This window comes from Cherax quadricarinatus, chromosome 85, assembly GCF_038502225.1.
Source record: "Cherax quadricarinatus isolate ZL_2023a chromosome 85, ASM3850222v1, whole genome shotgun sequence".
Classification (NCBI taxonomy): domain Eukaryota; kingdom Metazoa; phylum Arthropoda; class Malacostraca; order Decapoda; family Parastacidae; genus Cherax; species Cherax quadricarinatus.
In genome coordinates, this window is record NC_091376.1 from 5,796,484 (window position 1) to 5,817,491 (window position 21,008).

General features: G+C 40.6%; 1 protein-coding gene across 2 annotated transcripts in view; it reads right to left on the reverse strand.

Annotated features, from left to right (window-relative positions):
- Positions 1-8,811: 8,811 nt before the first annotated feature.
- Positions 8,812-21,008, reverse strand: part of LOC128693569 (pachytene checkpoint protein 2 homolog) — a 37,928-nt gene continuing 25,731 nt past the window's right edge. For both annotated transcript variants that reach the window (XM_070103303.1, XM_070103304.1), the window contains exons 5-6: positions 15,313-15,434; positions 8,812-9,066 (exon numbers count right to left, since the gene is read on the reverse strand). In XM_070103303.1, coding sequence (XP_069959404.1) covers positions 8,827-9,066; positions 15,313-15,434 — 362 coding nt within the window. In that variant the 3' untranslated portion in view covers positions 8,812-8,826. The remainder of the gene's footprint in view (positions 9,067-15,312; positions 15,435-21,008) is intronic.

The window sequence follows — 21,008 nt, forward strand, 5'->3', positions numbered from 1 at the left end:
CCTACTTTTACTAGGAAATAACCTCCCTCTTTCCTACATATTCTAACCTGAGCCTCACTATCCTTGTAAAAACTCTTCATTGCTTTCAGTAACCTACCTCCTATTCCATACATCTGCAACATCTGCCACATTGTTCCCCTATAAGAACATAAGAAGGAACACTGCAACAGGCCTACTGACCCATGCGGAGCAGGTCCATGTGTTCCCCCCCCCCAGATTAACCCAATGACCCCCCCTGGATTAGCCCAATGACCCACCCAGTCTGGTCACCTCCACTCAAGGAAGGAGCACAGCACCAGACCCAGCAGCACAAGCTAGTCAGGTCCAACTCACACCCACTCATGCATTTATCTAACCTATTCTTAAAATTACACAACGTTTTAGCCTCTATAACTGTACTCGAGAGTTTGTTCCACTCATCCACAACTCTATTACCAAACCAGTGCTTTCCTATATCCTTCCTGAATCTGAATTTTTTCAACTTGAAACCATTGTTGCGAGTCCTGTCTTGGCTGGAAATTTTCAGCACGCTATTTACATCTCCTTTATTTATTCCTGTTTTCCATTTATACACCTCGATCATATCCCCCTTAATTCTACGCCTTTCGAGAGAGTGCAGATTCAGGGCCCTCAGTCTATCCTCATAGGGAAGATTTCTGATACATGGGATCATCTTTGTCATCCTCCTCTGTACGTCTTCCAGAGCATTTATATCCATTCTGTAATACGGTGACCAGAACTGAGCAGCATAGTCTAAATGAGGCCTAACCAAGGATAAATGCTACAAAAACCTCTTTACCCTTATCTAAATACTGTTCATGTATATGTTTCACTGTAAACACTTGGTCTACACACCCCCTACTTTTCCTAAAGCCTCCTTGTTCATCTGCTATCCTATTCTCCATCTTACTTTTAATTCTTTCAATAATAAGTCTAGCATACACTTTACCAGGTATACTCAACAGACTTACTCCCCTATAATTTTTGCACTCTTTTGTCCCCTTTGCCTTTATACTAAGGAACTATGCATGCTCTCTGCCAATCCCTAGGTACCTTATCCTCTTCCAAACATTTATTAAATAAAAGCACTAACCACTCCAAAACTATATCCCCACCTGCTTTTAACATTTCTATCTTTATCCCATCATTCCCAGCTGTCTTACCCCCTTTCATTCTACCCACTGCCTCACAAACTTCCCCACACTCACAACTGGTTCTTCCTCACTCATATAAGATGTTATTCCTCCTTGCCCTATACACGAAATCACAGCTTCCCTATCTTCATCAACATTTAACAATTCCTCAAAATAATCCCTCCATCTTCACAATAGCTCTAACTCTCTCTTTAATAGCTCTCCTCTCCTATTTTTGTACTATCAAATCCATTTGTTCCCTTGGCTTCCTCAGCTTATTAATCTTACTCCAAAACTTTTTATTTTCAACAAAATTTGTTGATAACATCTCACCCAATCTCTCATTTGCTCTCTTTTTACATTGCTTCACAACTCTCTTAACCTCTCTTTTTCTCTCCATATACTCTTCCCTCCTTGCATCACTTCTACTAACTTTTTCTCCCTTACTACTCTCTTTACATCAACAATCCACCAATCGCTCTTCTTCCCTCACGCACCCACTTTCCTGTAACCACAAACTTCTGCTGAACACTAACACGACATTCTCAAACCTACCCCATACATCTCAACCCCACTTCCAAAATTAGTCTCTCACTTGGTTCAAAACCTCCTACACACTTCCTTAACATCTCCCAAAATATCTCTCTCCTCTACACTCCTCTCTTCTCGAGGTGCATACACACTTATTATGACCCACTTTTCACATCCAACCTTATTTTAATCCACATAATCCTTGTATTTATACATTTATATTCCCTCTTCTCCTTCCATAACTGATCCTTCAACATTATTGTTACCCCTTCCTTAGCTCTAACTCTCTCAGATACTCCTGACTTAATCCCATTTATTTCTCCCCACTGAAACTCGCCTATCGCCTTCAGTTTTGTTTCGCTTAGAGCTAGGACATCCCACTTCTTTTCATTCATAACATTAGCAATCAACTCTTTCTTATCATCCGTGCTACATTCATGCACATTCACATTAACTTAAAATATTTTCATCCATAGCTTATAATGAGTGGTGAATATATTTATTGTAGGAAGTCCGAATAAATGAAGAATGGGTATAATTGAAAACTACTGTATTAACGAAACACTGTAAAGCAAAGTGTTGTAAAGTGGGGCCTGCCTGCAAAACTTAGATGATGGGTTAGAATAGTGAAAAAGAAAAAGGACTAAGAATAATTAGAAAAAGCGTAAATTCTTTAATTCTAACTTTAAAGAATTACCTTTATAGTACTACCTACTATCATATTCCCAAGCTCCATTATTTTATCATCACTTTATTTGTATTAGTCCCTTTTATATTGTCTCCTTTATTTTAGCTTAAAAAAAAAAAAAAAAAAAAACTACCTTAGCTCATTATTTTACATTTGTTAAATAATTCAGGTGCTATTTTTTAGCTTAAGACTATTTACTTTGTTTTATACTTAATTCTAACTATAGATTCACTACAAATATTATGATTACAAGCATTGATCCTGATACCAACCTCTTATTTAATGACTTAAATGAATCAAACAGTTACTGTAATTACTACACTGCAGAACAATCAAAGGCACTTCTCAGTGCCAACAACAACATAACTATCTTTAACTACAATATCAGATCTTTAAGCAAGCATTACGATGACCTCATAGCATTACTAAATTCCTTACATGCCAATATGTCCATCATTACACTAACTGAAACCTGGCTAAAGCCTGATAGTACAGATGTCTATGCCATTCCTGGTTACACAGCCATACACAACTGTAGGCCAGACCAACAAGGGGGTGGCACAGCCATATACTACTCAGACCAACTAGAATGTATCACTAATACTTGCACAAGGGATGAACATGGGGAATATATAATAGCCAAATTCAAATCCAAATACCTACAAAAACCTCTCACATTGATAAACATCTACAGAGTTCCACAGTCAAACATTAGCCAATTTAGTCAAAACCTAGGAAGTATGATAACTGATGCACGCATGAACAAAGATCACTTACTACTCTCAGGTGACTTCAATATAAATCTCCTGCAAGACCAGGACCCACACGTTACTGAATTCACAAACACAATGAGTAACTGTATGTTGCTACCAACAGTAACAAAACCTACAAGAGTTACAGAGACTAGTGTTTCCCTACTTGACCACATCTGGACCAACACCATATCCCCTTTAAAATCAGGCATAATTACAGATAATACCACAGACCACTACCCTACTTTTCTCATAACAACTCTTGGTAAATTACCCCAAGACACTACTAAAGTCACCTTCAGACTTCACAATGAGGCAGCCATTAATAACTTCACAACAGCAGTAGCAAACATTGACTGGCACACTGAGCTAGAAATCTATACAGATATTGACGAATGTATTAATAATTTTCTAAAAAAGACCCAATACCTCTATAACAAGCACTGCCCTAAAAAAACTAAACAGATGACAGCTAAGAGACTGAACAGTCCCTGGTTAACACCCAGCATTCTCAAATCCATAAATACAAAACACCAATATGAAAAACAGTACAGAATGGGTCACATAACCAGAGACCAAACAAAACGTTACTCGTCAATCCTAACCAGCCTGATAAGAAGGGCAAAAAAATTGTATTATGAGAACAGATTATCCAACTTACGAGGTGATATAGCAAAATCAGATGAACCCCAACTCCCACCAACAGAAACAGCAAATAGACTCAATGGCTTCTTCTCCACTATAGGACAAAACCTTGCCAATAAAATCCCAAGCTCAGATACCCCACCAAATGACTACCTCACCAGCAACTACCCGAACACACTGTTCCTAGCTCCGACTAACCCATACGAAGTCTCCCTTATTATCAACACACTAAAAAACAAGGCAGGAGATTTAAATACCTTACCACCCTTTATATACAAAAAAGTGTCACAAGTGCTATCACCAATCATTGTAACACTCTTTAACAAATCCATTGAATCCTCCACCTTCCCTACAGTACTCAAAATAGCAAGGGTCACCCCGATCCACAAAGGAGGAGACCAAACAGAGTTGAATAACTATAGGCCAATATCCAACTTACACCCTCTCTCAAAAATCTTCGAAAAATTAATTCATAAACGAATCTACTCCTACCTTATCTCCCAAAACATACTCAACCCCTGCCAATTTGGATTCAGGCCAAATAAAAATACTAATGATGCTATTATACACATGCTAGAACATATATACACTGCAATAGAAAAAAAAGAAGTCCCACTGGGGATCTTCATTGACTTACGTAAAGCTTTTGATACAGTTAACCATGACTTGCTCCACGTAAAATTGTCACACTATGGTATAAGAGGGCACTCCCTCAACTACCTCAAGTCATACCTCAGCAACAGAAGCCAATATGTGTATGCAAATGGGGCAAACTCTTCTGCACAACCAATTACAGTTGGTGTCCCACAGGGAAGTGTCCTTGGCCCTCTTCTCTTTCTCCTATACATAAATGACCTACCAAATGCTTCGCAATTACTCAAACCCACACTATTTGCAGATGACACTACATACGTCTTCTCCCACCCGAGCCCAGTCACGCTAGCCAATACTGTAAATACCGAATTACAGAAAATATCTACCTGGATGAGGACTAACAAACTTACACTAAACATTGACAAAACCTACTTCATTCAGTTTGGTAACAGAGCTACAGATGTCCCTCTTAACATAATGATAAACGGATCACCTATCACAAAGCTAACAGAGGGAAAATTCTTAGGAATCCACCTTGATAATAGACTCAAATTTCATACACATATACAACAAATTTCTAAGAAAATTTCCAAGACTGTAGGCATACTATCGAAGATACGGTACTATGTTCCACAGTCAGCCCTCCTGGCCCTATATCACTCTCTTATTTACCCCTATCTCACCTATGGAATTTGTGCATGGGGCTCAACAACAAGTAACCATCTCAGACCACTAATTACCCAACAAAAGGCTGCAGTTAGAATGATAACAAATTCTCACTATAGGCAGCACACTCCACCAATATTCAATACACTAAACCTACTCACCATACAAAACATCCATACTTATTACTGCACCTATTACATACATAGAACACTTAACTCTGATATTAACCCTCCCCTCAAACATCTCCTTGCCAACCTCAACAGAACACATGACCATAACACAAGGCACAGATCACTCTTTGATGTTCCTCGTGTCCATCTCACACTATGCAAAAACTCAATGCACATAAAAGGCCCTAAAATCTGGAATTCATTACCTGTAAATATAAAAGAAACACTACCTGTTTATAAATTCAAGTCTCTTCTCAAAGATCACTTACTCACCCAAAACCAAATAAATACTGAATAACTGAACCTTATAAATTGTATATCTTAAATGTTTCTCACAATTATATCACATAAATGTTAAACCTAAAACCCAATCGAACTTTATTATTTTTTAAATACACTACCTAACAGAATACTCCATTCTACTGAATGTACAACAATGCATACAACCATATGACCTGTCTTTGTAATACTCACTTGTGCTTTATAGTAATCTGTTTACATTAAAGTTTTATCACTGATTTCATCATTGCTTAGTTAATCTTAAGTTAATTTTAAGCCAGCCCGTAATGCTATGCATAGTATAAGTGGCTTTGGCATGCTGCTCTTATCTGTATTTTTTGTACCTCTGTATGTGTGCTCAAATTTTAAATAAATAAATAAATAAATAAAAAGATATCCCACATGACAGGGATATTTAACCCTTTCAGTGTTGCAACCCCTACTTGCAACTTGCTCCCAGGGTCAAAGAATTTAACCCTTTCAGGGTCCAAGGCCAAAATCTGAAGGGGTGCCCCAGTGTCCAAGAAATTTAAAAAAAAAAAAAAAAAAAAAAAAAAAAAAAAGACATTATTCTTTCTTACAGAATTAAAGATAATATTTTTGTGAAGGTAATAAAACAAAACAAAAATGTTTTTGATCAGCACTTACCGAGATACAGCAGTGGGAAGTTGACCCAAAATGACAGGGTGGCGGCAACATCAGCGACTTCCGCAAAATCGCTTTTTTTTTATTTTACGTTTCTTATACTTTTTTCTTTTCTTTTCTAATTTTTTTCTTTTTCTAGTAACATTTGTGGCCTGTGTGACCAATATAATGTATATTGTATAAGTGTACACTCATTGTCTTCAACACAATAACTGCACTAGTAATTTGTTTATCATTATATTGCTTACAAAAGTTGTTTACAAATTTATTGTAAACAAAATGATGAAAATAATAGTGCGGTTATTGTGTTGAATACAATGGTACCATATGGTACAATGGCACCATTTGGTACAATGGTACCATGTGATACATTGGTACCATATGGTGCAATGGTACATTATGGTACCATATGGTACATTGTACCATATGGCACAATGATACCATATGGTTCATTGTACCATATGGTACTATATGGTACTGTTGTATTCAACACAATAAACACAATTATATTTTCATCATCTTGTTTACAATAATTGTTTACAACAAAAATATGCAAAAATGTTGTATATTAGTAATGTTTTATTATATATTTACAAGTGTACAGGAACTCAACATGTTCCTTGAGGTGGATGACAAATGGCTTTGTCTTGGAAACTGCTGAGTCAGTGACTTGCATTGTCACTCAGTCTTGGCTGGTGCCTGGTGGCATCAACACCTCCTGCTGACCATATGGTACATGGTATCATGTTACAGGGTACCATATGGTACAGGGTACTATATGGTATAGGGTACCATACAGTACAGGATATCATATGGTGCAAGGTACCATATGGTGCAGGGTACCATATGGTGCAGGGTACCATATGGTACAGGGTACCATATGGTACAGGGTACCATATGGTACAGGGTACTATATGGTACCCTGTACCATATGGATCCTATGGAAATAAGCCACCCTGACTTTTTTGGGTTATACTAGGATTTTATACATATGCTGTTATGTATGATAATCTATGTAACTGTATTTGTGTACACCTGAATAAACTTACTCAAGCGCATGTGGCATCATAACTTTATTTAGGTATACACAAATAAAGTTACATAGATTATCATACATAGCAGCATATGTTTGGAGAACCTAGGATAACCCAAAAAAGTTAGACAGACTTACTTCCATTAGGGTCCCTGTACCCTGTACTATATGGTATAATGTACCATATGATACATTGTACCATATGGTACCATTGTACCAATTGATACCACTGTATGACATGGCACCATTATACCATATGGTACCATTGTGCCATATGGTACCATATGGTTCAAAACCATAGAATTCCTCTTCAGATCCACTTCCATCAGTCTTAGAACTGTAAGTTGTGAAGAGGAGAGTCAGAATTCGCCCGGAGAGTGAGTGGGGAGTGAGAGCTTCCTTGCCGCCAGGTATGATGAACAAAGCTAGTTTGGCGGTGTTCCCACAATTCCATGCAGGCGTCCAGATTTTTTCTATAGTGCGCACAGTGACCACCCAGACCCATTCTCTCAGATGTAGGCCTACCAGCCTTCTCACGCTAAATTTGACGCCGCTAGAATTTTGGCGTAGACCTACGGTTTGGACCCTCAACGTAAAGCCATAGATCTACGGCACAGACCCTGAAAGGGTTAAATAAAAAAATATTTTTTTTTTATCTTATGAAATGATAGAGAATCATTTTCTGAAGGTAAGGAAACCAAAAGTACAAAATTTGATGAAAAACTTGCAGAATTATGCTCTCCCAAGATAGAGATCTTGGTGATATTTACACATTGGCAATTTTGCCCACTTTTCACTCTATTTTTGGAAAATTCCATTGTTCCAGGCCGCCAAACTCATAGTTATTTCACTAGTATTCCTCCTATTATATTGAATGAGTACAAGAAATTGCCCATTTACCTATTTCAATTACCCAATGAAGTGATCAGCCAATTTCACATAAAATTTAACAATTGTCATTCTGAAAACAGGGTCCAGAATAAACAATGTAGACATTCCTGGCACTAAATAAACATTTCCTCTGCTCTTTAGTCATGCCTCCAAGACCCTTTCATATTATGCTTTTCTTTTCATGCTGAATTTTTATTCACACAAAAAATAGAAAATTACTTTTATGCAGACTACTGCAGTATTGTAATAATTGTATAAATAATGTCAGTGCATTCCTAAATGTGTATCAGACTAGCCAGTTGGACATGTATTGGACAAGTGATGTCATTTGTGTAGTCTGGAATATCGGCAAAAATCGAACATTTCTGCTATTTTGAGCTCGATTTCAAGCTACTTTCAGTCCTGGAACTAATCAAAATCATGTCTATTTCTGTAATATATCTTCCATTCTTTCAAATGAGACAAAGAAACTGAGAATACAACCATAAAAACTATATGAAAATACATCATAAAGTCACTGTTTTAAATAAACACAGTTGCAGTGTTTTTTCTCATTATGCACTGTGTGCTGCAGGATTATTTTTATATGGTGCACACTTACCACATCGACTCATTCTCTCATATCTAGGCTCAAATTTACTGCTCACTGATTATCTGAGTGAGCTGAGTTCATGGCATCGTGCTACAGGACCAACACTGGCTTCAAAGCTGTGATACAACAGAATTAATTCATTAATTAACAGGGTTAATTAAAATAACAAGACAGTGATAGAGTGAGTGATCAGTAGGAGACAGCCAGTTAGTTTGTTGAAAAGAAAGGTATACTGTACAATGAAATTACAAACTTGTTAATCTGATCAAGCTGTGTAAGGACTGCATTAACAACCCGTACTGCATCACTTGGGTCTGATCCCTTTGAAGACGACTCACGTGCACGGGTCAGACTTTCCACTTCGTCAATCAGCACTATCACTAACAGAGCATGATCATCAGCTAGCTCGGTAATTTTGCCAAACATCTTCTGCACCAACTTGCCACTCTGTAAATGTTTCACCATACTGTTAGAACTCTATCCTTAGAGATACTGTATATCTTTTTTTCAACACGCTGGCCATTTCCCACCAAAGCAGGGTGACTCAACAAAGAAACACTTTCACCGTCATTCAAATAATCACTGCCTTTGCAGAGGTGCCCCAGATAAAGTTTAGATGTCACTACAAACAGCCAATATCCCAAATTCCTCCCTTAAAGTGCAGGCATTGTACTTCCCACCTCCAAGATTCAAGTCCGGTAAACTGGTTTCCCTGACTGCCTCCACAAAATATTACCATGTTCACACTCCAACAGCTTGTCAGGTCCCAAAAACCAATTATCTCCATTCACTCCTATCTAACACACTCACACATGCCTGCTGTATGTCCTGGCCCCTTGCACACAAAACCTCTTGTACCCCCTCCCTCCATCCTTTCCTAGGATGACCTCTACCCCTCCTCCCCTCCACTACATATTTATTCACCCTCCAAATCATTCTATTTTGCACCACCCTCTCTCAATGACAAAACCACCTCAATAACCCCTCTTCAGCCCTTTGTATAAAACTTTTTTAACTCCACACCTCCAAATATTATTACTATTTTTTACAATAGGTCCTGAAATAAACTTAACTATATTTTAATTAAGATACAGGAGGCCTCCCACCGAGGCAGGGTGACCCAAAAAGAAAGAAAATCCTCAAAAAGAAAATACTTTCATCATCATTCAACACTTTCACCTCACTCACACATAATCACTGTTTTTGCAGAGGTGCCCAGAATACAACAGCTTAGAAGTACTATATACGTATAAAAATACACAATATATCCCTCCAAACTGCCAATATCTCAAACCCCTCCTTTAGAGTGCAGGCATTGTACTTCCCATTTCCAAGACTCAAGTCCGGTTATATAAAATAACCGGTTTCCCTGAATCCCTTCATTAAATATTACCCTGCTCACACTCCAACAGCTCGTCAGGTCCCAAATACCATTTGTCTCCATTCACTCCTATCTAACACGCTCAAGCACACTTGCTGGAAGTCCAAACCCCTCGCCCACAACACCTCTATCCCCTCCCTCCAACATTTTCAAGGACAACCCCTACTCCGCCTTCCTTCCCCTACAGATTTATATGCTCTCCATGTCATTCTACTTTGATCCATTCTACGCAAATATACTGTAGGAAAATACAATAATACTATTTACTTAGCCTAACAATAATTGCTTCCTTAACCTATTGAACCACGAACAATCATAAAACATGAAAACATAACATAAAACACATGAAATCAGGGCGGCTTGGCATTCGCGAATGTTTGAAGCTCGAAAAAGTGGAACTCGTGAATGTGGAGGGCCTCCTGTACTATATAAAAAAATAAATACTTTGCAACTTAGAAATTTTTAAAAGAGCAAACTTGTTTCACTAAGGCAAGATTGCATTTTCTGACAATAAAATATATAAAAACATTTTATCAAAACAGGCAGTAATCATGTCACTAAAATGTCTAAATGCTTCCAGTGTCATCATGTCATCAAAACTTCAAAAGGAAGCTAAAGGCCAAGGCTATCATCACCAAAAATTTATAAAGATTTTATTTCTTTGCAATGTTTATTCTGTCTAATTACAATTCTGATTTGTTAAGTACAAAGAAAGCCACTATCACGCCTGGGCATTTCAGGCAGACTAAACCTAATGCTTACAGACTACTTAATACTAGAGATATAGAGACTAGTAGATTTTTATTATACATCGTTTTTCTTATTACAACAGCGGTAGCTAGTGATTTACAGTAATTTAATTTATAAAAAATTACAGTATTACAATTTAGCACAATTTACAATAATGAAATTGAAACAATTTTAAGTACAAAGTAATACAGTGGACCCTCGCCTAACGAACGCATCGCATAACGTTAAATCCGCCTAGCAATACATTTTAACGCAAAAATTTTGCCTCCGCTAGCGCTAAAAAACTCGCTCAACGCGATTCAGTCGAGACGCGTCCACGTGCGGCCTGAGCCCGCCTCACTTGTTCCGTGGGTGCCAGTGTTTACAAGCCAGGCACCACGGTCGCTTCCAAGCATACAATCGGAAGATTTCATATTATCACTGCCTTTTTAGTGATTGCACCTGCAAAATAAGTCACCATGGGCCCCAAGAAAGCTTCTAGTGCCAACCCTACAGGAAAAAGGGTGAGAATTACTATGGACATGAAGAGATCATTGCTAAGTATGAAAGTGGAGTGCGTGTCTCCGAGCTGGCCAGGTTGTACACAAAACCCCAATCAACCATCGCTACTATTGTGGCCAAGAAAACGGCAATCAAGGAAGCTGTTCTTGCCAAAGCTGAAACTTTGTTTTCGAAACAGAGATCGCAAGTGATAGAAGATGTTGAGAGACTGTTATTGGTGTGGATAAACGAAAAACAGATAACATCTCTCAAGCGATCATATGTGAAAAGGCTAGGAAGTTGCATGAGGATTTAATTAGAAAAATGCCTGCAACTAGTGGTGATGTGAGTGAATTTAAGGCCAACAAAGGTTGGTTTGAGAGATTTAAGAATCGTAGTGGCATACATAGTGTGATAAGGCATGGTGAGGCTGCCAGTTCGGACCACAAAGCGGCTGAAAAATATGTGCAGGAATTCAAGGAGTACATAGACAGTGAAGGACTGAAACCTGAACAAGTGTTTAATTGTGATGAAACAGGCCTGTTTTGGAAGAAAATGCCAAGCAGGACCTACATTACTCAGGAGGAAAAGGCACTCCCAGGATATAAGCCTATGAAAGACAGGCTTACTCTTCTGATGTGTGCCAATGCTAGTCTTGATTGCAAAGTGAAGCCTTTATTGGTGTATCACTCAGAAACTCCCAGAGCGTTCAGGCAAAAGAATATCCTCAAGGCTAATTTGTGTGTGCTGTGGAGGGCAAACAGTAAGGCATGGGTCACTAGGGACTTTTTCTATGACTGGTTACACCATGCATTTGCCCCCCACTGTGAAAAATTACCTCCTGGAAAATAAATTGGACCTTAAGTGCCTCCTGGTATTAGACGTGGCAGAGCGACTTTCTGTGGAAATGAGCTTCATTAAGGTCAAGTTTTTGCCTCCTAATACCACCCCTCTCCTGCAGCCCATGGACCAGCAGGTCATTTCCAACTTCAAGAAACTGTACACAAAAGCTATGTTTGAAAGGTGCTTTGTAGTGACCTCAGAAACTCAATTGACTCTAAGAGAGTTTTGGAGAGATCACTTTAGCATCCTCAATTGTGTAAACATTATAGGTAAGGCTTGGGAGGAAGTGACTAAGAGGACCTTGAACTCTGCTTGGAAGAAACAGTGGCCAGAATGTGTAGACAAAAGGGATTTTGAAGGGTTTGAGGCTAACCCTGGGAATCCTATGCCAGTTGAGGAATCCATTGTGGCACTGGGGAAGTCCTTGGGGTTGGAGGTTAGTGGGAAGGATGTGGAAGAGTTGGTGGAGGAGGACAATGACGAACTAACCACTGATGAGCTGCTAGATCATCTTCAACAGCAAGAGGCCAGACCTGAGGAAACTGCTCCAGAGGAGGGGATAGAGAAATTGAGGAAGTTGCCTACTTCAAAGATTAAGGAAATGTGTGCAGTGTGGCTTAAAGTGCAATCCTTTTTTGATGAAAATCACCCTCACACAGCTATTGCAAGCCATGCTGGTGATTATTACACTGACAATGTTGTGAAACACTTTAGGAATGTCATAAAGGAACGGGAGGTACAGGCCTCTATGGACAGATATGTTGTGCGACAGAGGTCCAGTGACTCTTAAGCTGGTCCTAGTGGCATTAAAAGAAGGGAAGTAACCCCGGAAAAGGACTTGACACCTCAAGTCCTAATGGAAGGGGATTCCCCTTCTAAACACTAACACCATCCACACACTCCTCTCCTCCCATCCCATCAATCATCACCAGATCTTCAATAAAGGTAAGTGCCATGTAACTGTGCATGTCTTCTTCAGTTTGTGTGTATTAAAATTAATATTTCATGTGGGAAATTTTTTTTTTTCATACTTTGGGGTGTCAGGAACGGATTAATTTGATTTCCATTATTTCTTATGGGGAAAATTAATTCGGCTAAAAATAATTTCGCTTAACGTTGAGCTCTCAGGAACGGATTAATATCGTTAGGCGAGGGTCCACTGTACTTCAATAATTGAACAATCATAAATTATTCAGAAGTTTTTTGAGTTACTGGTAAGTGATAAAGTATAGCGTTTGTCTGGTTAATTTTGAGTGGCGAGGTGATTTCTAAGTTGTGGGCCTTAAATTGATTTGCAGGCAGCAGGGGCCCCTTTTGTATGTTCAGGCAATGAATTCCAGATCTTCGGGTCCTTTATGTGCATAGCATTTTTGCAGAGGGAGAGATGGACACGTGGGATATCAAAGAGTTTTTTGTGCCTTGTGATATGCCTGTAGTTATCAAGGAGGAGTTTGAGAGGAGGGTTAATAATGGAGTATAATGTTCTGTGTCTAGGTAGTAGGTTGGTAGACAGCAACCGCCCAGGAATGTACTATCGTCCTGCCGAGTGTAAAACAGAAGCCTGTAATTGTTTTACATGATGGTAGGATTGCTGGTGGTTTTTTCTATCTCTTTGGAGACTTCAGGTATGTCTTGCTACTTCTACTTACGCTTAGGTCACACTACACATGCATGTACAAGCATATATATACATACATCCCTCTGGGTTTTCTTTTGCTTTTTTCCTAGTTCTTGTTCTTGTTTATTTCCTCTTATCTCCATGGGGAAGTGGAACAGAATTCTTCTTCTGTAGCCATGCATGTCGTAAGAGGTGACTAGAATGCCAGGAGCAAGGGGCTAGTAACCCCTTCTCCTGTATACATTACTAAATTGAGTAGAACCATCATTCTTCAATAACGTGTGCAAAATTCATGACACTCCTATAAATAGTTTTTGCCAAAAATGAAAAATAATGTCAATAACTTATTCCTGAGTTATACAACTCCATGGTCACCACGCGCCAAATCTCAGCAAGCTGCACTCCTACTTGTATTGGCAGCCCAGAGGCGACTGAGCTGCTAGTTCTCTGCTCACTGATATGTATTCCACGGAGAAGGTGCCAAGTAGTGTATTTGGCAAGGTACAATCATAAAAATCTTAATTTTTGGAGTAAAAAAAAAACACAAATTGCCATCGTGTCCTCTTGATGACAGCAGGAACAAAAAAAAATTACATTTTTAGAAAAAGATACTTAGAAATGTGGTAGAAACAAATTGACTGGATCAACATGTTGCCAGAATCATGCATTATTTTTCGGTAAAGAAACATTTTTTCCAAAATTTTTCAATTTTTTTTTCTTTCCCGGAACATTCGTCGGCCCCTTAAAGATTTAAGGTGATTTGCAGTGGTTGAACCCCATGCACAAATACCATAGGTGAGGTAAAGGTAGATGAGAGAGTGGTAAAACAGGAGACAAAAATTGCCATTTGGAAATGGAGAAGAATCTTTCCTCCACAAGCCATGTGTGCCATAAGAGGCGACTAAAATGCCGGGAGCAAGGGGCTAGTAACCACTTCTCTTTTAAATTTATTAATTTAGACGGGAAAACTTTCTTTATAAGGAAAGTGTTTTTTCTTTGTTTTGGGTCACCCTACCTCAGTGGGAGCTGCTTTCTTAGAAAAGTAGATAAAAAAATAAATATAAAAATGGTCTGGGGATGACTGCCTTTTTATAAAGGAAAACATATTTTCTGTCAACATAGGTTGCTCCAGCAATCAGTATTCTTCATAACCATACCTTGTAAAGTTATACAAAGGATAACAAGGAAAAAGACTAGTGGAACACCTAGAGAATATGGAAACCTTGAAAGTAAAAGAACAACTTTATGATAGAAATTTGTTCTTGCATAAAATGAGCTGCCAGAAATTACGAAAGAAAACAGATGGGAAGACAGCATATCCATAGCCAGGTTAAGCCTGTGTCTGCTCTGTTGTTAGATGTCAGAGGTTCCAGCCTCCAGTGCTTCGTATAGTATAAACACTGATTTTTGAGGCAACAATTGTAAACTGAAGATAACATACAGCAAAAGCAATACAGTGGTCCAGGTACATGTTTGCTAAGGGACTGTGTTAAAATTAAAGATATTTCTAAAACTGCTTCTTACTAAGGATACTTTTAGTAGTGTTTGCTGTATAGTACTTGCAAGTATGAAGAAATGAATAGCTTGCAAAATACAAACTTTAAATTAATATGATACATACCTCCGAAAACCATTTGGAAAAAAGGGAATGAGAATTTATCTCCACAAACTGAGCATACTTGTATCTTGAATCCAGTCTGATACTCAGTTTCTGAGCCAAGGCTTTGCAGAGAGATGTTTTGCCTAAAAAAAAAAAAAAAAAATCAACACTAGATATGGTTCAATTTTAATCAGGTAAATAAAGAAGTATCTGAGGTATGCAGGTCCTTCTCAAAACCAACCAATCCCATCCACCTGTTTAACCTTTAATCTAAGCCACCCAAGAATTTGCTTCAATACCTCAGGTACTCATCAAAACCAGCTCTTCCCACTCATATATTTGTCTAATCTCCTTTTAAACTACCCAAGGTTTTAGCTTCTATAACTCTACTTGGCAGACTGTTCCACTCATTGACAATGCTCTCTTGTATCCCACTAAATCTTATAATGCAAAAAAAATTAAATGAAATATATTTTTAAAAAATGCTACCTGAGAGAGCTCAGTAGTGCTGAGCTCTCTCTTTCACAAGTACTAAGCACTCCCCCACTCCCCCCCTCCCCCTCCCTCCAATACTGAGCTCTTCTACTTCTCCCCACCACCCCCACATTATCTTTCTGTAAACCACAGTCTCTCTTCTCAGTGGTGACCTCTTTTAACCCGTAAACGGCCCAAGCAGATCTACGTTCACATGTGTAGTGCTCCAAAAGTAGATCTACGTTTTTTACATATTTTCAAATATAACAAAAAAAAATGTAGATCAGTTTTTTTTACACGTTTTCAAGTGTAAAAAAAGAAAAAGAAGATCTACTTTTTTTACATACTTTCAAATGTTGAAAAAACGTATATATACATTTGGACTGTTTACTGGTTAACATCATTAGGAAGGCAAGTCTTTTTCTCTACTGCTAGGCTCTTTTACCACCAATGAGTAGATTATAGCAGTCTCTCTCTTCACAGTTCAACTCTCACCACTACTGTGTAGACCACAGTCTTTCTCCTTCAACACCATTGACCTCTACCATTGTGCCCTACACAAAGACAAACAATCCCTAGTATACAAAATGAGAATGTATGTGTATGGTGTGTGTGTGTGTGTGTGTGTGTGTGTGTGTGTGTGTGTGAGTTTGTGCGCGTGTGTGTGCGTGTGTGCGTGCGTGTGTGCGTGTGTGCGCGTGTGTGCACATGTGTGCACATGTGTGCGCATGTGTGCACATGTGTGCACGTGTGTGCGTGCGTGTGTGCGTGTGCATGCGTGTGTGTGCGTGTGTGTACTCACCTAGTTGAGGTTGCAGGGGTCGAGTCCAAGCTCCTGGCCCCGCCTCTTCACTGGTCGCCACTAGGTCACTCTCCCTGAAACGTGAGCTTTATCGTACCTCTGCTTAAAGCTATGTATGGATCCTGCCTCCACTATATCTCTTCCCAAACTATTCCACTTCCTGACTACTCTGTGGGTGAAGAAATACTTCCTAACATCCCTGTGATTCATCTGTGTCTTCAGCTTCCAACTGTGTCCCCTTGTTGCTGTGTCCAGTCTCTGGAACATCCTTTGTCCACCTTGTCAATTCCTCTCAGTATTTTGTAAGTCATTATCATGTCCCCCCTATCTCTCCTGTCCTCCAGTGTCGTCAGGTTGATTTCCCTTAACCTCTCCTCATAGGACATACCTCTTAGCTCTGGGACTAGCCTTGTGGCAAACCTTTGCACTTTCTCTAGTTTCTTTACATGCTTGGCTAGGTGTGGGTTCCAAACTGGTGCCGCATACTCCAATATGGGCCTAACGTACACAGTGTACAGGGTCCTGAACGACTCCTTATTAAGATGTCGGAATGCTGTTCTGAGGTTTGCCAGGCGCCCATATGCTGCAGCAGTTATTTGGTTGATGTGCGCTTCAGGAGATGTGCCTGGTGTTATACTCACCCCAAGATCTTTTTCCTTGAGTGAGGTTTGTAGTCTCTGGCCCCCTAGACTGTACTCCGTCTGCAGTCTTCTTTGCCCTTCCCCAATCTTCATGACTTTGCACTTGGTGGGATTGAACTCCAGGAGCCAATTGCTGGACCAGGTCTGCAGCCTGTCCAGATCCCTTTGTAGTTCTGCATGGTCTTCGATCGAATGAATTCTTCTCTTCAACTTCACGTCATCTGCAAACAGTGACACCTCAGAGTTTATTCCTTCTGTCATGTCGTTCACAAATACCAGAAACAGCACTGGTCCTAGGACTGACCCCTGTGGAGCCCCGCTGGTCACAGGTGCCCACTCTGACACCTCGCCACGTACCATTACTCGCTGCTGTCTTCCTGACAAATATTCCCTGATCCATTGTAGTGCCTTCCCTGTTATCCCTGCTTGGTCCTCCAGTTTTTGCACTAATCTCTTGTGTAGTACTGTGTCAAACGCCTTCTTGCAGTCCAAGAAAATGCAATCCACCCACCCCTCTCTCTCTTGTCTTACTGCTGTCACCTTGTCATAGAACTCCAGTAGGTTTGTGACACAGGATTTCCCAACTCTGAAACCATGTTGGGCACTGTTGATGAGATCATTCCTTTCTAGGTGTTCCACCACTCTTCTCCTGACAATCTTCTCCATGACTTTGCATACTATACATGTCAGTGACACTGGTCTGTAGTTTAGTGCTTCATGTCTGTCTCCTTTTTTAAAGATTGGGACTACATTTGCTGTCTTCCATGCCTCAGGCAATCTCCCTGTTTCGATAGATGTATTGAATATTGTTGTTAGGGGTACACATAGCACCTCTGCTCCCTCTCTCAGGACCCATGGAGAGATGTTATCTGGCCCCATTGCCTTTGAGGTATCTAGCTCACTCAGAAGCCTCTTCACTTCTTCCTCTGTTGTGTGTACCGTGTCCAGCACCTGGTGATGTGCCACACTTCTCCGTCCCTCTGGAGCCCCTTCTGTCTCCTCTGTGAACACTTCTTTGAATCTCTTGAGTTCCTCACATACTTCACGGTCATTTCTTGTTGTCTCTCCTCCTTCCTTCCTTAGCCTGATTACCTGGTCCTTGACTGTTGTTTTCCTCCTGATGTGGCTGTATAACAGCTTCGGGTCAGATTTGGCTTTCGCTGCTATGTCGTTTTCATACTGTCGTTGGGCCTCCCTTCTTATCTGTGCATATTCGTTTCTGGCTCTACGACTGCTCTCCTTATTCTCCTGGGTCCTTTGCCTTCTATATTTCTTCCATTCCCTAGCACACTTGGTTTTTGCCTCCTTGCACCTTTGGGTGAACCATGGGCTCATCCTGGCTTTTTCATTATTCCTGTTTCCCTTGGGTACAAACCTCTCTTCAGCCTCCTTGCACATTGTTGCTACATATTCCATCATCTCATTAACTGGCTTCCCTGCCAGTTCTCTGTCCCACTGAACCTCGTTCAGGAAGTTCCTCATTCCCGTGTAGTCCCCTTTCCTGTAGTTTGGTTTCATTTGTCCTGGCCTTCCTGCTTCCCCCTCCACTTGTAGCTCTACTGTGTATTCAAAGCTCAAAACCACATGATCGCTAGCCCCAAGAGGTCTTTCATATGTGATGTCCTCAATATCTGCACTGCTCAAGGTGAATACTAAGTCCAGTCTTGCTGGCTCATCCTCTCCTCTCTCTCTTGTAGTGTCCCTTATGTGTTGGTACATGAAGTTTTCCAGTACCACCTCCATCATCTTAGCCCTCCATGTATCTTGGCCCCCATGTGGCTCCAAGTTCTCCCAGTCGATCTCCTTGTGGTTAAAGTTGCCCATGATCAGGAGCTTTGCCCTGCATGCATGAGCTCTTCTGGCCACTGCAGCCAGTGTGTCAACCATCGCTCTATTGCTCTCGTCATACTCATGCCCTGGTCTCCTGCTGTTCTGTGGTGGGTTATACATCACTGCAATTACCACCTTGGGACCTCCAGAGTGAAGCGTTCCTGCTATGTAATCACTTTCTTCTCCGCTGTCTCCTTTCTCCAGCTCATCAAAATTCCATCGGTGTTTGATCAGCAGTGCCACTCCTCCACCCCCCCTGTTCCTTCTGTCTTTCCTCAGAATCTGGTATCCAGTTGGAAAGATGGCATCTGTTATCATACCTGTAAGCTTGGTTTCTGTGAGCGCTATGATGTCCGGTGATGTCTCTTTGACTCTTTCGTGCCACTCCTCCCACTTGTTTGTTATTCCATCAGCGTTTGTGTACCATACCTTCAGTTTCCTTTCCAATACTGTGGTTTGGGGGCCTGTGGGGGTGGGAGACCTGGTAGCATACTGTGGGATTCTATGGTTGGGGGCTTGGTGGAAGCTGTGGGTATGGATTGTAGTTTGTGTTGGGATGGTGTGATAGGTTGTGGGGTTCTGAGGATAGTTGCATGTGTGCTTGCCCTTGCTTCTCTGTTCTGCTCTGACTGACCTCTGCTGGTTCCATCCTTGTTTCCTTTCCTATCTCCTTTCGCTTTTTTGTCCTCTCCCTCAGCTGCTGTCTCTCTGTTTGTGTTCTGTCTCTGTCTAGGAACACCTTCTTGGACTCTTCTGAGTTTTTCAACCTTGGTTTCTCTTGGAGGATCCTGTTCCTCACTGTTTCTGTCCTGAGAATAATCTTGATCGGTCGGTTTCTCCCCTTCACGTACCCCCATATTCTCTGAAAATTTACAATCTCGTCCATGTCTTCTCCCCCTATTTCCGTGATGATTTTCCCAAACTCCTTCCTTTCTTCCTGCCGTCTTTCAGTGTGTGTCTTTTCCTCTCTCTCCCGAAGCCCATGGATAAACACTGATTTTGCCCTTTCCTCCTCCCATTGCCTCTCCCTCTGTGACTCTGGTTCCTGTCTGTATATGGTCATTTTCTCCCTTGATTTTTCCAGTGGCTCTTGGTAGCATGGTTGTGCCTCAGCATTCGACTTATCTCCCTCTCTATCTGCACCCAGCTGCTCTTTCCTTTTACTCCCTGACCCTTCCTTGCAGGCTGATATGACCTTAGCATAATTCATATCTCCTTCCTTCCTGTTCATACTCTCAGCTTCATATGCTGTGTCTTCTCTGATCACTGCCCCCTGAGACTTGCTTCAGCCTGTTTACCTCAAACTCTAGAACCCTTACCCTGTCTACTGCAGTTTCAAATTGTGCCTCCCATTTCTTCGTCTCCTTCTCCAACCTCTTTTTCCATTTCGCAGAGAGCTCTTTCTCCATTTTTTCAGAAAGCTCTCCTAATTTTCTCTCCCATTCTTGCTCCATCCTTATCCACTGCTCCTCCATCCATTCCTCCCTACCAATACCATTGTCATCTGATCCCTGATTCCTACGAGTCCCAACCATTTTTTTTTTTTTAGTAAAGGAAAGAGAGAGAGAGAGAGGGGGGAAAGGTAGAAGGAGAGAGAGGGGGAGAGTGAAAAGGAAAAGGGGGAGAGAGTGAGAGAAAGAGAGGAGAGAAGGGAAAGATAGGAGGAGAGAGAAGGGAAAAGAGAGAGAGAGAGAGAGAGAGAGAGAGAGAGAGGGAGAGGGAGAGGGAGAGGGAGAGGGAGAGAGAGGGAGAGAGAGGAAGAGAGAGGAAGAGAGAGGAAGAGAGAGGAAGAGAGAGGAAGAGGAAGAGAGAGAGGAAGAGGAAGAGAGAGAGGAAAAAGAGAGGGAGAGAGAGGAAGAGAGAGAAAAAGAGAGAGGAAGAGAGAGAAAGGGAGAGGAAGAGAGAGAGGAATAGAGAGAGAGGAAGGGAGAGAAAGATTAAGAGAGAGAGAGGAAGAGACAGAAAGAGTA